Source organism: Saccostrea cucullata, unplaced genomic scaffold (genome assembly GCF_032062105.1).
Source record: "Saccostrea cucullata isolate Sc308-1 unplaced genomic scaffold, CSIRO_AGI_Scuc_v1 ctg244, whole genome shotgun sequence".
NCBI classification, from domain to species: Eukaryota; Metazoa; Mollusca; class Bivalvia; order Ostreida; family Ostreidae; genus Saccostrea; species Saccostrea cuccullata.
This window is the reverse complement of record NW_026925056.1, coordinates 1-12,500: the sequence shown is the minus strand read 5'-3', so window position 1 is coordinate 12,500 and position 12,500 is coordinate 1. Positions and strand designations below refer to the sequence as shown.

Sequence of the window (12,500 nt, the reverse complement as noted above, 5' to 3'; positions counted from 1 at the left end):
TCTGCATCAAATTGGGGGGCCTGTAAAAACGTCAAGACAATCTTGAAAACGTTTCGTTTGTGGGGTATATTTTAATGTTTGCCTAAAAATAATTCCAAAATTTTGCAATGCATTTCCGACATTTTAGATCACCTTAATGAACATATTCGCAAGCCAAGGGTTTTCGGTCGACTTCATTCCCCACAATGGAGTGAAGTGGACCGAAAACCTTTAGCTTGCGAAGATGCTCAATGAAAGGGGGGCTAATGTGATACCGTATGCGTCCCATGTTTTAGTTTTTGGAGCAGGTTTCATCGAATATGAAATGCATGGAAGGTGTTTGTAGTGAAGATTTTTTTAACCAGTGAAGGTTTCAGATGCTGCAATTTCAGCCTTCTCTAAAGAATGTTTTGGAGCATGTCTCATTTTTAAATAAATATAAGCCTTATTTTGACCAAACTCGCATGGATGATACATCTATATATAAGGATGCACATAACCATGCTTCGGATGCTGGATCTGTCCTACTTTTTCCGGAAGAAAGTTGTTGATCAGGTATCATTTCTAAATAACGACAGTCCCCAACTTGAAAGGATGACATGCGCGGGTCTAGAAGGGAGGGGTTGTTGCGAGATACCTTTTTTTTTTTTTGCTTGCCAACTAATTTCTGGTTTGGATTTATTTCACTGGAGAGGACCCCCCCCCCCCCAACCCCTGGAAAAAATTCCTGGAACCGCGCCTAGATGATCACACAACCAGGCTTGATTTGGATGCTGGATCCGACCAACATTTTCCAGATGAGTGACATGGCTAAAGTTTTAAAGCATTAATTATTTGCGCTATGCCTGGACTAAACTTCCAAGATTGATTCATCTAAGACTGCACAGTGGGCTTCGGACGCTGAATTTATTTAACAAGACTTTTAAATGTTAATTTTGAAAGATATATTTCATTCTGTTCGATTTAAATGAACAGTACTTTAATAGAATTTAGGAGTACTACTAAGTATATTCTCTCCTCTCCCTTCTCTCTTTCAGATCTATTGAAAATAATTTTAAGATCTATAAATTGATATTTTTTATGCCTCCTTACAAAATCAGCGCTAAATGCTGTGTGTAGCGTAATCAATTCAGACCAGTTTGGAAATTCTATTGATAAAATTGTGTTTAAAAACAATTTACTTGTGCTGTAAATATTTTTTTATAGTTTTGAAATAATTCCAATCCATGTCCTTGAATTAGGTCTACCCAAGTGTGTCGGGCATGTAAAAGATAACACATCTCCTCTTACAGTTTATTATTGCGAATATACGGAGTATTTAATGAGATGGGTCACTTCAACTTAGGAAAGTTTCTTTCGATAGTTGTTTTCCATATAGGAACTACATTTTTGTAATTTAATTTTAGAAATGATTTTAGGTATAAAATGCTAAAAATAGTCATCTATTGAACAGTTTGACACGCGCGTAAATCTTATCCTAGTTGTATTTTCAGTTGTATATTGGATTTTAAAACTGCACAGTTTGTTATCCGGAAATGAATCACTGAGAATCCCCCGTACAGGTAATATTGTCCCACCTTTATTTGATAACGAGAGCCAGGAAGTATGAAAAATGTCCACATCCGTTAGAAAGTGTTTACTACAAAGGTAAGTCGTGGTATTACATTCAATTGATTCTTTCCGATTTCTATATAAAGTTGAATCTGCCAACTCATTTTATTTGGTTCAGATAATCCTGGTATTATAATATTATTATACACACCTTTAAAAAGTTGCTTAAAAAGAATTTGGAGGGAATCTCTCTCTCTCTCTCTCTCTCTCTCTCTCTCTCTCTCTCTCTCTCTCTCTCTCTCTCTCTGTTGAAAGGAGGGGATGGGGTGGGGTGGTTAGGAACAAACTGCAATACTTCAAGTAAATTAATAACGACTAAAGACCGTCTTTATATTACAACTAATTCTGAAATGTAACAATATCCTGCCAAACTTTTATGCTTCATCGCATCTTTATATCGAATGGCCAGTGGACAAGTAGTAAAAATTTATTGATAATAAAACCCCCAAGTAGTAAACTGATAGGAGGATTTTACCCTTACTTTGGACTTTCAGTAGGCGTGACTTTCTCGGCGCTACGTAATAGCGAATACTAGTAGATTCTCATTGCTTACGAAATTAATAACATCAGGAACTTAAAATTGTTGTTGATAAAAATGAGACGACTTATGCCCCACCTCTGTGCCGTGAGAGAACTTTTAATTGGCTATTTACTACACCAGTTGACATTCGGCCGCATTTCTATCATATGTATATTTCAACAGTGAAGGAAAGCTGTGTAAATTTCAGAAGCTAATTAGGTAATGTCGAGAATGCCACGCCTTACTGAAAGTCCAAACTCAGCGTGTAATGGTAATAAATGAATGATATATATATATACATCTTACGAAGTACATGTACATGTCCATGTATTTGTTGAGATGAAAATTGTTTTTATTCAAAGCGTTTAACATTCATTGTTGAATACATATACATTCATTAAGTTTACTTCTTTTCGTGAGCCTTTTCTCATATTTATTATACCCCAATAAAACAATAAAAGTTAGTTTAGTCAATATTGATAGACGAGTATATATCGGTGTATTTGTAACTCTATCTGAAAAACATATTAGTTAAACCTTTTAAAATATGTTTGAAGAGGGCTTTTTTCATGATATGTCATTTTTTGACAGAAATGTTGTTTAAACCTTTAAAAACATCACTGAAATGTACATGGACTAGAGTGGTAAGACAATAAATGCTTAAAAACAAAGTGGAAATTATTGCAAGTAGTTTACACGAACAACAAACACAAGAAATTGAGTAGACTTTAGGTTGATAGATAAATATGAATGATTCATTCGCAAGCAAGAAATAAGATTTATGTTAAAACAATGTGGTTTTTGTTTAATGAAGTCACAGTTGGCCAAATCACCTTGTTTACATATACAAGTTAATTTATAATCGCCAAAATTTGAATTGGTTATGATAAAACATTTTTAATAATGCTGTAATACCCATTACGACATTAAATCAGTAAGAACCAGATAACTTCTTTGTTTGGTGCATTCTATACAAGGTATATAAGCACAACGTATACATACTCAAATGAGGCGATATCGTGTTACAAATGATACACGTGTATTCTTGAGACATACATATGTTACAGATCTGATACTATACAGACTGAATTTTCAGTCTGTTTTAAAATCTATTTGACTCAGTTTCAAGGAATGCTCTGTGTCTAATATTTTTGAAGTCAAATTAGAGAAGCAATCGGGTCAACCCACCCTCTCTTGTTGAAGAAATAAAATATACCTATATTAGGTTCTACCGCATGGTAAATTAATTCAAAGGATTTTGTTGTTTTGGTCTTTGTGTGAAGAATATGAGGTTATATAACTCCTAACCATTTTTTATTTTGTTCATAATTTGACCTTGACCATTTTGAGTGCATGACTTTCACATTAAAAGGAGAAAAATAGACATTTCTCTTTTTATATACTAAAAATACATTAATCTTTGCTATTTACTGTTTTTAGATATGGACACATTATCGGCTGTAAAATACTCCAGACTGAATACTAAAGATGAAAATGATTCTCCTTACACTTGCATAACACTTAAGAACTATGGATCATCCGGGTCGCCACGGCACCAATTTCCAATCAACGGTCATTTAAATCCGCTAGATGTCGAAAAAACTGTGAGTGTAAAACGTTAAATGGCTTAAATAAAGATTGCTCGCAAAATTGTACTGTATTCCAAAACTAAACTCGTTACATGTATTTTCTATTTTAGGAATACCCACCATCAAATGAAAGTGACCTCATACGTGTTCATAAACCTTTTAAAGATAGAACGAAATATGCTCTTCTTGCCTGCTTGTTTTGTTTTTTCCCTACTGGAATAATGGCTATCGTCTATGCATCACAAGTATATTCAAAAAAATTATTATTACTTTCATCTGACATACACTCAACATTTTCTTTTACCAGAAATCAACTGTCAAGACCAAAATATGAAGAACAGAATTTTCGTAAATAATATTTTGTTCCTTATAATAAAGATGTACGAGATAGACTAATTAAAACAGAAATAACGAATCCGTTTCTTTTAGGCAAGATCAGCATGGGAACGAGGCGAGGTGAAGAAAGCGCGGGAAAAATCCAGTTTGTCCAAAGACTTTATCCGAGCATCCGTCTGTATTGGAGGAATAGCATACACTTTGATATTCCTAGTTATTCTAATTACCGTCATTTTCAATGTACATGCTTGATATACTAGTACCTATCATTTACACGCAATGAGGATATACCATTTAGTCTTTCTGTAAACTCGAAATTTACATATGGGGATATTCCGAAAAGGAACAATATTTTGTTTTGTGAGTGAAAATATTGAAATTGAAATGGCATTTACTTTATTGTCTTCAATTATACACCTACACAAAAAGGAAAACTGCATTTATTATACATGTATATAGAAAACACAGATATTCATTGTTTGAGTGTAAAGATGTCTGAAATTTAGTAATCAGTGAGGAATTCAATCTCAGAATGCACTGATGGATGAATATATGAAGAGCATTTCAAAAGGAATAATATTTTATACCTGGATTTAAAACATGAGCGCGGATGCAAATTTAATCCTTTACATTATTTATTTATTGTTTGCAATTAATATAAAAGTGTTTCTTTGTACAATGTGTTACATTGTCCTTGTTATGCATGTAATTAGAAAATGTAACTTTTTTTCAAATGTTTAAAGGCTTCAATGGTGACATTGGCCCCTTACTACTAATAGTTTTGATTGCAAATACAAAAATTCAAAGCTTTCCGTGTCTTTGTAGGTGAAGTGTCGTTTTTTCTGGCATATTTTGTCAAATATGAACGCCCTTTCATATGTAATTCAGAAGTTATCATCGAATTTGATTTTTTAAAATTAGGTCAATCGTGAAGATCAAGGACAAGGGTCAGAAATCGTAGCATGCTCGGAAATATCTTGTCATAGGAAATGCACATTTCAAGTATGAAAGCCCATTCTCTATTCAATCAAAAGTTATAAGGAAAAAAGAACATTTTCGAAAATTAGGATAAACTTCAAGGACAAGGTCATAAGATAAAAAATTATAGTATATTTAGAAAGGTCTTGTCGCAAGCAATACACACATTTAATATGAAAGCTCTTTGTATTCTCATTCAAAAGACATGGGCAAGGTTAAAGTTTTTGAAAAGTAGGTCAAACTCCAAGGTCACGATGTCAAGAATCAAATTCTATTTAGAAAGGTCTTGTTACAGGTAATAAAAATACTTAATATGAAAGCCCTATCTCTTCTCAATCAAAAGTTATGACATATTCAATGTAATGTTTGATTTTTGTTTTAAGTTGGTCAAACTTCAAGGTCACGGGGCAACATTTATAGTGTATTTAGAAAGGTCTTGTCACAGATAATATACATGTGTAATATGAAAGCCCTATCTCTACTCATTCAAAAGATATGAACAAGGTTAAAGTTTTTTTTGTGACAGACGGACAGAACTTTCAGATTGACAGATTTACAGACTTAGTCGGACAGACGAATGAGATTTAATGTTCCCTCGCTTTCGCGAAAGTGGGGGATAAAAAGGGCTGTAGATTATTGGATACATCTCATTTGAAATATCATTGCGCCGGTAAAATAACTACATTTAACTTTCATTTGATAATTTGGAAGACAATTTTCAGATCTGAGAAAATTTTGAAAACTACCGGTATTGTATAATATACTAGTATTAGTTGAAACGCTCTGGTAACATGTTTCAAGAAATTCTACCAACAATTTTTATGGATGTAAACATAAATCTGCTTTTTCCCCCTTAATACATTGTTACTCATCTGTTTATCATGACCCGTAATCGAAAAATACGAGGTATATAGGTTTTGCCCTGTCCGCTCATCCGTCTGTCAGTCTGTCTGCAAACACTTTAACTATGTCAATAAATTTTGAATGAGTTTGGCTATGACTTTCATATTTCACAAGTGCACTCCTTGTGACAAGAACTTTCTTTTAGTGTCACCAAGTTTGACCCCTTGACCTTGGAGTTTGACCCACTTTTGATAAAAAAAATCTTTTGATTAGTTAGTGATAGTGCTTTATACTTCACATACGTGTATTCACTGTGCTAAAATCTTTCATTGGGTATAAAAATATTTGACCTTGACCTTAGTGTTAGGCCCACTTTATAAAAAAAAAACCTTAACTTTTGCCCTAAACGTTTGAACCATTAGTACTGTGGCTTTCATATTTCACAGCTTTGTTTTGTCTTCCTTTGGTTACCAACAATTTTGACCTTGACCCTAGAGTTTGACCCACTTATAAAAAAAACTCTAACCTTGACCATAACTTTTGAACCTTTAACACTAGGGCTTTTATATTTCACAGGCGTGTTCATTGTGACAAGATCTTCTTTTGATTACTAACAATTTTGACCTTTTGGCCTTAACCTTGGAGTATAAGGTCATTTGAGAAATTTGAACCCTTGCCATAAGCTGCCATTCGGGGGCATCAGTTTTTCACAAACACATCTTGTTTTTGGAAATATTTTATTAAAGTGAGGAAAATAAGGTAATTTTTAATTGATGAAAATAGATAAATACTGGAGAGTTATCTTGATGGAAATTTAGACAGGGGAGCACTAAGGAACATTAGTACATAAGTACTTTGTAATTTAGGAACTGACATGACCACAGATAATCGGTAAAGATAATATCTGTTGGCAATCTAACGGCAAGTGGAATTATACTATTCTAGAACAATGACACTTTTGCAAGGACTTGTACTTTTAGCAATTATTTCAATTGCAAACATTGGTCAAGTTAATGGTGATTCAAATATTACAACAACGATAAGTAATCTTTTCAAGAAACTCCAGGATATGCAAGCAACAAGATACAATCCAGGAATTCCGCCATTAATTTGGACTAAATTTCCCGGGGTTTACGAAAGTGACGTCAAAATGTATTTTCACGGTGCCCCCGTGGATGCAGCCCTTCGGTACTCCTTTGGAGTTTTTGATAATAACATGTTCGCCACAGCTTGGGTAACAACTTGTCTGATTGAGGCACACAAGTATGGGAAGGCACCAAAACCAACAACTCAAATGCTAGACTTAGCCATTAACTTTATAATGGATCATCGAAACAAGAACGCAAAATACAATAACTCAATTATGGCATTTTGGCCCCAAATATATGATGAAATATATAAGGTTTGTATAGTATCTCATTTTGTTGGAATATTCTTTCCTATGATTCTTTTTCTATATTCAGTGCTATGCTTAGAACACCATAAACATTTACAGTCATTTCAGGTGAAAATCAAATACATGTGTAAAAGAATTAAACCCGAATCTTTTTCTACAGGATTTTACCAGTACCCCTGTCAATCTGCTAGGTCTTTTTAATACCACGTATCTCATAGACTGGGATCCGATTTATAAAGAGCTCGATTCTCTTGGTCTCCAACACGTCACAGACACCATCAAGCACCTATTGGAGAGAAGGTAACAAGGAAGCTTTCAATGTTTCCTTCTTTGAATTAGTGTCTAATGAAATTTATCTGATTTATAAAGTAAATGGATCATCTTACTTCGGTTGTAGGGAAATGTATCAGCACGTTTTTCACATTCCTCCAGATTTTGACGATACCTCAGTTAACTTGGGTTTAGGTTCACTTCTGAAGGAGTACATCACCGACTTTCCAGATTCGTCCGTTTTGTGGCAAACCCATAATTCAAATCTTTCCTCTATCTTTAATGGGTTGAAACACTATGCCTATAAACCCACAACAAACGATTCAAGGGTGAATACGATAGACACACGTACATATTTCTATATGAGGCGTTTTCTAGAGAAAGCAACGTCAGAGAGAAAACCAGTTGCACTGATTACAACTTGGGTAGGTTATATAGTGTGGATATTTATATATACTTATTTATATATATTTATATATATTTATGAGAAACATAACTCACAAGACATACATATGAATGAAATAGTATTTTTACTGATATTTTCTTTCGCAGATTCAAGACTTTAACGACCTTAAAACTGAATATAACAAAGGTGTTGTAACTCCTGGTGACGTAAACAACGTTGACGTCACGGTGTCTGCAAATGCTCTGTATGGAATCACGAACAGCATTTTATCTGGTCTTGTGACAACCGAAATCCTGGAGGATCCCGAAGTACAGGTTCTAAAAATCACTGAAATTTCAGGTGTTATGTATACATGTATTATCGTAGCAAGATATCCAACGTTATTATGTTTTCCAACTTTTTGCTTGGCAGCAAATCTACTTGAACACTTCCACAATGATCACCTTCCAGATCAACACCAACTTCTCTTCTCGTCCAGATCTCGCGTTAACTTACTACCCATCAGTAATGGAGTTTTACTGGTTCGTGGCACGGACATACAATCTTCTGAACCGCAGATACCGTACCGGTGGTCTACCGCATCCTGTACGACGACTTATGTTCTAGATGTATTTTATATTCGTGTTTTTATTCCATTTACCCAGTGTATCTTCTAAATATTAATGTGTCCCTAATCCTTGTGTCTTTTTGTTCTAGGCAATGACAACAGTAATGCATGAGTTAGAGGAGGCCTTATGTGAAACAATGACAAAAGCTATTGTCAAAAAAGCCATTTTTATTGATGAAAACATGGCGTATTATGATGATTTTCTTGGAAATGGTGACGTTGATGAAAATGGTCATCATGTAGTAAGATACTGATAGGAAATTACAAAAGAGCAATAAGAATTCAAGAATTCTTGCGTGATATACCTGCATATTTATCCCAAAACACAGAAATGCCTTCATGTCTTTGTAGAAATATGGCGAAGACCGTCTTTTTACGACCTCCATGGCAGTAAATGCTCTAATTACAACTTGGACTTTATTCAACGTCCAAACTGGCCAGCTTCACTGGAGTGTAGGTGAGAAAGAACTTTCAATTGTTTTTTTCACCACTTTGGAAGGGAATAGGTGATGATCACTATTGACAGTGTCTTTGCAGAAACTCCGGTGGATGTAAAGAAAGTGGTATCAGCTTCGGTGTCTTTCCTTAATGAACACATCCTCAGTGGAGAGTATAAGCCATGGAACACATTTTTCTCAGGATCCGTCAAAGGGCACGAAGCAAGTCTCTTCATAGCTGTCTTATATACTGCTAAATTACCACACTGCTTAATTTGAAAAATGCATTTCTAGATCTATTCCAAATGCATCGATTTCAATTTTTCTTAAATATACTGTAAAGTTTTATTAAGCCCTCAGTATTAACAACATAAAATTGCCTTTATTAACAGATAACTTCTTCCTCTCGGTACCCAAACAACCGAAATGGATACATTAACGGAACAAAAATCCACATCCGGGGCATGGAGGGTGTGGTCAACGACACGTGGTACGATCAACAACTTAAATCTCTCAAGTCACCCATTGATTTCCATGGCTTCAACAGCTATCCGGATTACTTCCCCTTCTGGTGTTCAGAGCCATATACGTACGTTACCAGCATGTTAGCCCTTTCGACGTTTAATAACATTGCTAAAAATGATGTATGATGGCAAATACATTGAAAACCAGCCTACCTATCATAAATCACCTCTGTAAATAAAAAATGATCTTTTTGTACACATGTACTTTGAAAGATGCATTGCACATGTATTGTTTTTTTCAAACAAGAAAAGAATACATGCAGAAGATTGATTAATGTGTAAAACTGCAAAGGGCGATGAAGAAACAAAAACCATTTTGTCATAGTGATACTACATATCATTCTTTTAAGTAACTTTTCAATTGTTTTAATTTAGTGTTGATGTTGATACTTTAAATATTCAAAGTATGATAATAAATTAAATACATGTAAATTACATTCTCCAATGAGATACATGTAAATTACATTCTCCAATGAGATGATAGTTCAGCAAATGCTAATTCCCTGTTAAATCCTCGGATAAAAAAAATCATGTAATGTCCTTTGATCACTTTAAGAAGGATCAATTTTTACTAAGAAGTTAAAATTGTTTACTGAAGTAGAGAAATTAAATTGATACAAAATGTTATCACTATTCAAATGAGATCATATCAAATATCTCGTACTCATGAGACAGATAAGGGACGAATCTTAAAGAGTCTATTTCAACTTGGAAAAAGGTGTGTTTGTGAAACTCATGTCCTCGTAGGGCGACTTATGGCTAAGTGTTGACTTTTTTCAAATGCAAAATATATCCCAAGGTCAAATTTGGTGGTGCCCGAAGAATGATTGTCAAAAGGAATACACCTGTGATAGATGAAAGCCATTGCACACTTCTGAAAAGTTATGGGCAAGGTTAAAGTTTTTTTTGCGGATAAACATACAGACGGACGAACAGGGCAGAAACTATTAACCTCCAAATCTTCGATTACGGGAGCATAAAAGTAGGAACGTGGAAGAATACCACTAATTTTGGGCGTTTGGCAGAAGATTTTTAAAATCGATGTCGATTTCCTCCTTCTTTCTGGTTTGAAACAACATCTGCAGATCTCGTGTGCACATACTTCCGGTCCACTGTACCAATTTTTCATTGATAAGTATAATTGTTTAACTTTAATTTGTTAGAATCATGGGATATAAATGTGCGTTGTTCACATAGCACATAAAGAATCAGTGATTCACAAATATCAAGGTTGTCCGATTCTCGTCTTAATGTGTGAGCATTCGTCAAAGTGCTAGTCGAGGGCTTCTAAGGGTGAAGGTCACCGCAGGGCAGATAAGAGGTCATATTTCCAGATAAGGACCTCTCCGGAAATCATTCTAGAAAACCGTGCCATATATTGTATACTTTTATAAGATGGTTCCAGCTAGGTGCCAAAATATGTTGGTGGTTTTAATTGTTACAACGATACTTTTTGTTGGAGATGTGTCTGCTGCATCAAATTTGACTTCCACAATTAATGCTCTATTCCATAAACTTCAAAATATGCAGACAACAAGGTATAACCCAGCAGTGCCACCATTAGTATGGGCAAAGTTTCCCGGATCCTACGAAAGTGATGTTAAAATGTACTTCCATGGAGATCCGGTGGATTCTACCCTTCGGTATTCCTTTGGAGTTTTCGATAATAATATGTTCGCGACAGCATGGGTAACAACGTGTCTCTTGGAAGCGTACAATTTTGGAAAGGCGCCAAAACCAACTGCTCAGATGCTGGATTTGTCCATCAACTTTATCATGGATCATCATAATAAAAACCTAAACTATACAAATTCCATAATGGCGTTCTGGCCACAAATTTACAATGAACAAGCAAAGGTTTGTTTTTCCCTTCTATACTACTTTTTGGACAAATTTCTATTGCAATATTTGGATAACACATAAAAAGACTATTACCGGTTAAACCAAGAAAATGATTAAAATTCTTTCAACGTCTTTATCTTCTTTCCAATTTCCACGATATTTTTAAACATCTGTAAGAACGCTAAAGAGTTCAATCGTATCCAAATAAAGCTTGAAGCCATCAGTTCTCACATGTATATAACTGCACCCATTTTCAGTCACATGCATCGCGAATCATTGTTGTATCCTATTCAATAAGATTCTGGAAAAGTACTTGGTAACCATTTTCACAGTTTTGGTTACTACATGCAGTATTTTGTCTTTTTAATCTAGGGATATGTAAGTACACCAGTCAACCTACTGGATCTCTTCAACTCCACTTACCTTATAGACTGGGAGCCTGTATACGAGGAGCTGGATAAACTAGGTCTCCATCACGTGACAGAAACCATCAAAAGACTTCTAGCAACAAGGTGTCAAACCAAATCTGTATATTGATCTCTTCATTGCAATCATTCTTATTCTAATTCATTTGTTATGGCACATAAGAGTAAAGTCGGATTTCCACGTAGTAAGAAGTCAATGGGTATTATCAGTGGAAAATATTCTCAATTAGCTGTTCTCCTATTTCTAGGGAAGGTTACAAGCGGGTATTTCAGATTCCACCAGATTTCGACGACACGTCTGTTAATCTTGGATTGGGTTCCTTACTGAAGGACTTTATCTCTGAATTCCCCGACTCTGCTGTACTGTGGCAGTCTAGAAACACAAACCTGTCTTCCATTTTTACAGCCTTGAAACACTACGCCTACAAACCAACCACCAATGACACCAGAATCAACACAATAGATACACGCACGTACTTCTACATGAGGAGGTTCCTAGAGGATGCGAAAGCTAAAAACAAGAGTCTGTCATTAGTTACGACATGGGTAAGTAATGAAAATTTTCACTATTCATAACAGAGAAGTTACACTGAAAAAACTGAAAATTCTCCAATTGTTAAAAAATCAAAATGTGATATTAGCCCAGCATTCAATTGAATGCTTTGAATTCTTCATATGCCTGTTTAGTTGTAAAAATTGCAATCACATAACATATGCAGGTTCAAGACTTCGATGAC

The 12,500-nt window shown here is 34.8% G+C and overlaps 3 protein-coding genes across 4 annotated transcripts; all 3 read left to right on the top strand.

Moving 5' to 3' along the window:
- The first annotated feature begins 1,274 nt into the window (after positions 1–1,274).
- LOC134267952 (proline-rich transmembrane protein 1-like) lies at positions 1,275–5,471 on the top strand. Of its 2 annotated transcripts, XR_009992258.1 has the most exons (4): positions 1,275–1,626; positions 3,551–3,714; positions 3,810–3,944; positions 4,129–5,467. XR_009992258.1 is itself a non-coding variant. In XM_062750160.1 (3 exons), the coding sequence occupies exons 1-3, from the start codon at positions 3,553–3,555 to the stop codon at positions 4,285–4,287; spliced, it is 456 nt and encodes a 151-aa protein (XP_062606144.1). In that variant the 5' UTR covers positions 3,114–3,552; the 3' UTR covers positions 4,288–5,471. The 2 variants fall into 2 exon arrangements, 1 of the variants encoding a protein (XP_062606144.1); XM_062750160.1 differs by lacking the exon at positions 1,275–1,626 and having other exon boundaries at positions 3,114–3,714; positions 4,129–5,471.
- Positions 5,472–6,596: 1,125 nt separating this feature from the next.
- Positions 6,597–9,794, top strand: LOC134267942 (uncharacterized). The gene is made up of 9 exons (XM_062750151.1): positions 6,597–7,258; positions 7,413–7,552; positions 7,650–7,947; positions 8,075–8,242; positions 8,340–8,513; positions 8,625–8,777; positions 8,887–8,992; positions 9,073–9,194; positions 9,365–9,794. Exons 1-9 carry the CDS (start codon positions 6,806–6,808, stop codon positions 9,620–9,622), a joined length of 1,872 nt encoding a protein of 623 aa, XP_062606135.1. The 5' UTR covers positions 6,597–6,805; the 3' UTR covers positions 9,623–9,794.
- An 804-nt stretch (positions 9,795–10,598) lies between these two features.
- Positions 10,599–12,309, top strand: LOC134267966 (uncharacterized; the record flags this gene model as incomplete). Its single annotated transcript, XM_062750174.1, has 3 exons — positions 10,599–11,353; positions 11,711–11,850; positions 12,012–12,309. Coding segments are annotated over exons 1-3 (900 nt in total), but the record flags the coding sequence as incomplete, so codon positions are not given.
- Positions 12,310–12,500: the final 191 nt, after the last annotated feature.

What these genes read in the sequence shown, in the direction of transcription:
- LOC134267952 (XM_062750160.1), top strand. Translation starts at nt 3,553, where the DNA reads ATGGACACATTATCGGCTGTAAAATACTCCAGACTGAATACTAAAGAT. An exon ending in CGCTAGATGTCGAAAAAACT is followed by an intron (nt 3,715 to 3,809) that starts GTGAGTGTAAAA and finishes TTTCTATTTTAG; the next exon opens with GAATACCCACCATCAAATGA. An exon ending in CTATCGTCTATGCATCACAA is followed by an intron (nt 3,945 to 4,128) that starts GTATATTCAAAA and finishes CGTTTCTTTTAG; the next exon opens with GCAAGATCAGCATGGGAACG.
- LOC134267942 (XM_062750151.1), top strand. Translation starts at nt 6,806, where the DNA reads ATGACACTTTTGCAAGGACTTGTACTTTTAGCAATTATTTCAATTGCA. An exon ending in TATATGATGAAATATATAAG is followed by an intron (nt 7,259 to 7,412) that starts GTTTGTATAGTA and finishes CTTTTTCTACAG; the next exon opens with GATTTTACCAGTACCCCTGT. An exon ending in CCAGCTTCACTGGAGTGTAG is followed by an intron (nt 8,993 to 9,072) that starts GTGAGAAAGAAC and finishes GTGTCTTTGCAG; the next exon opens with AAACTCCGGTGGATGTAAAG.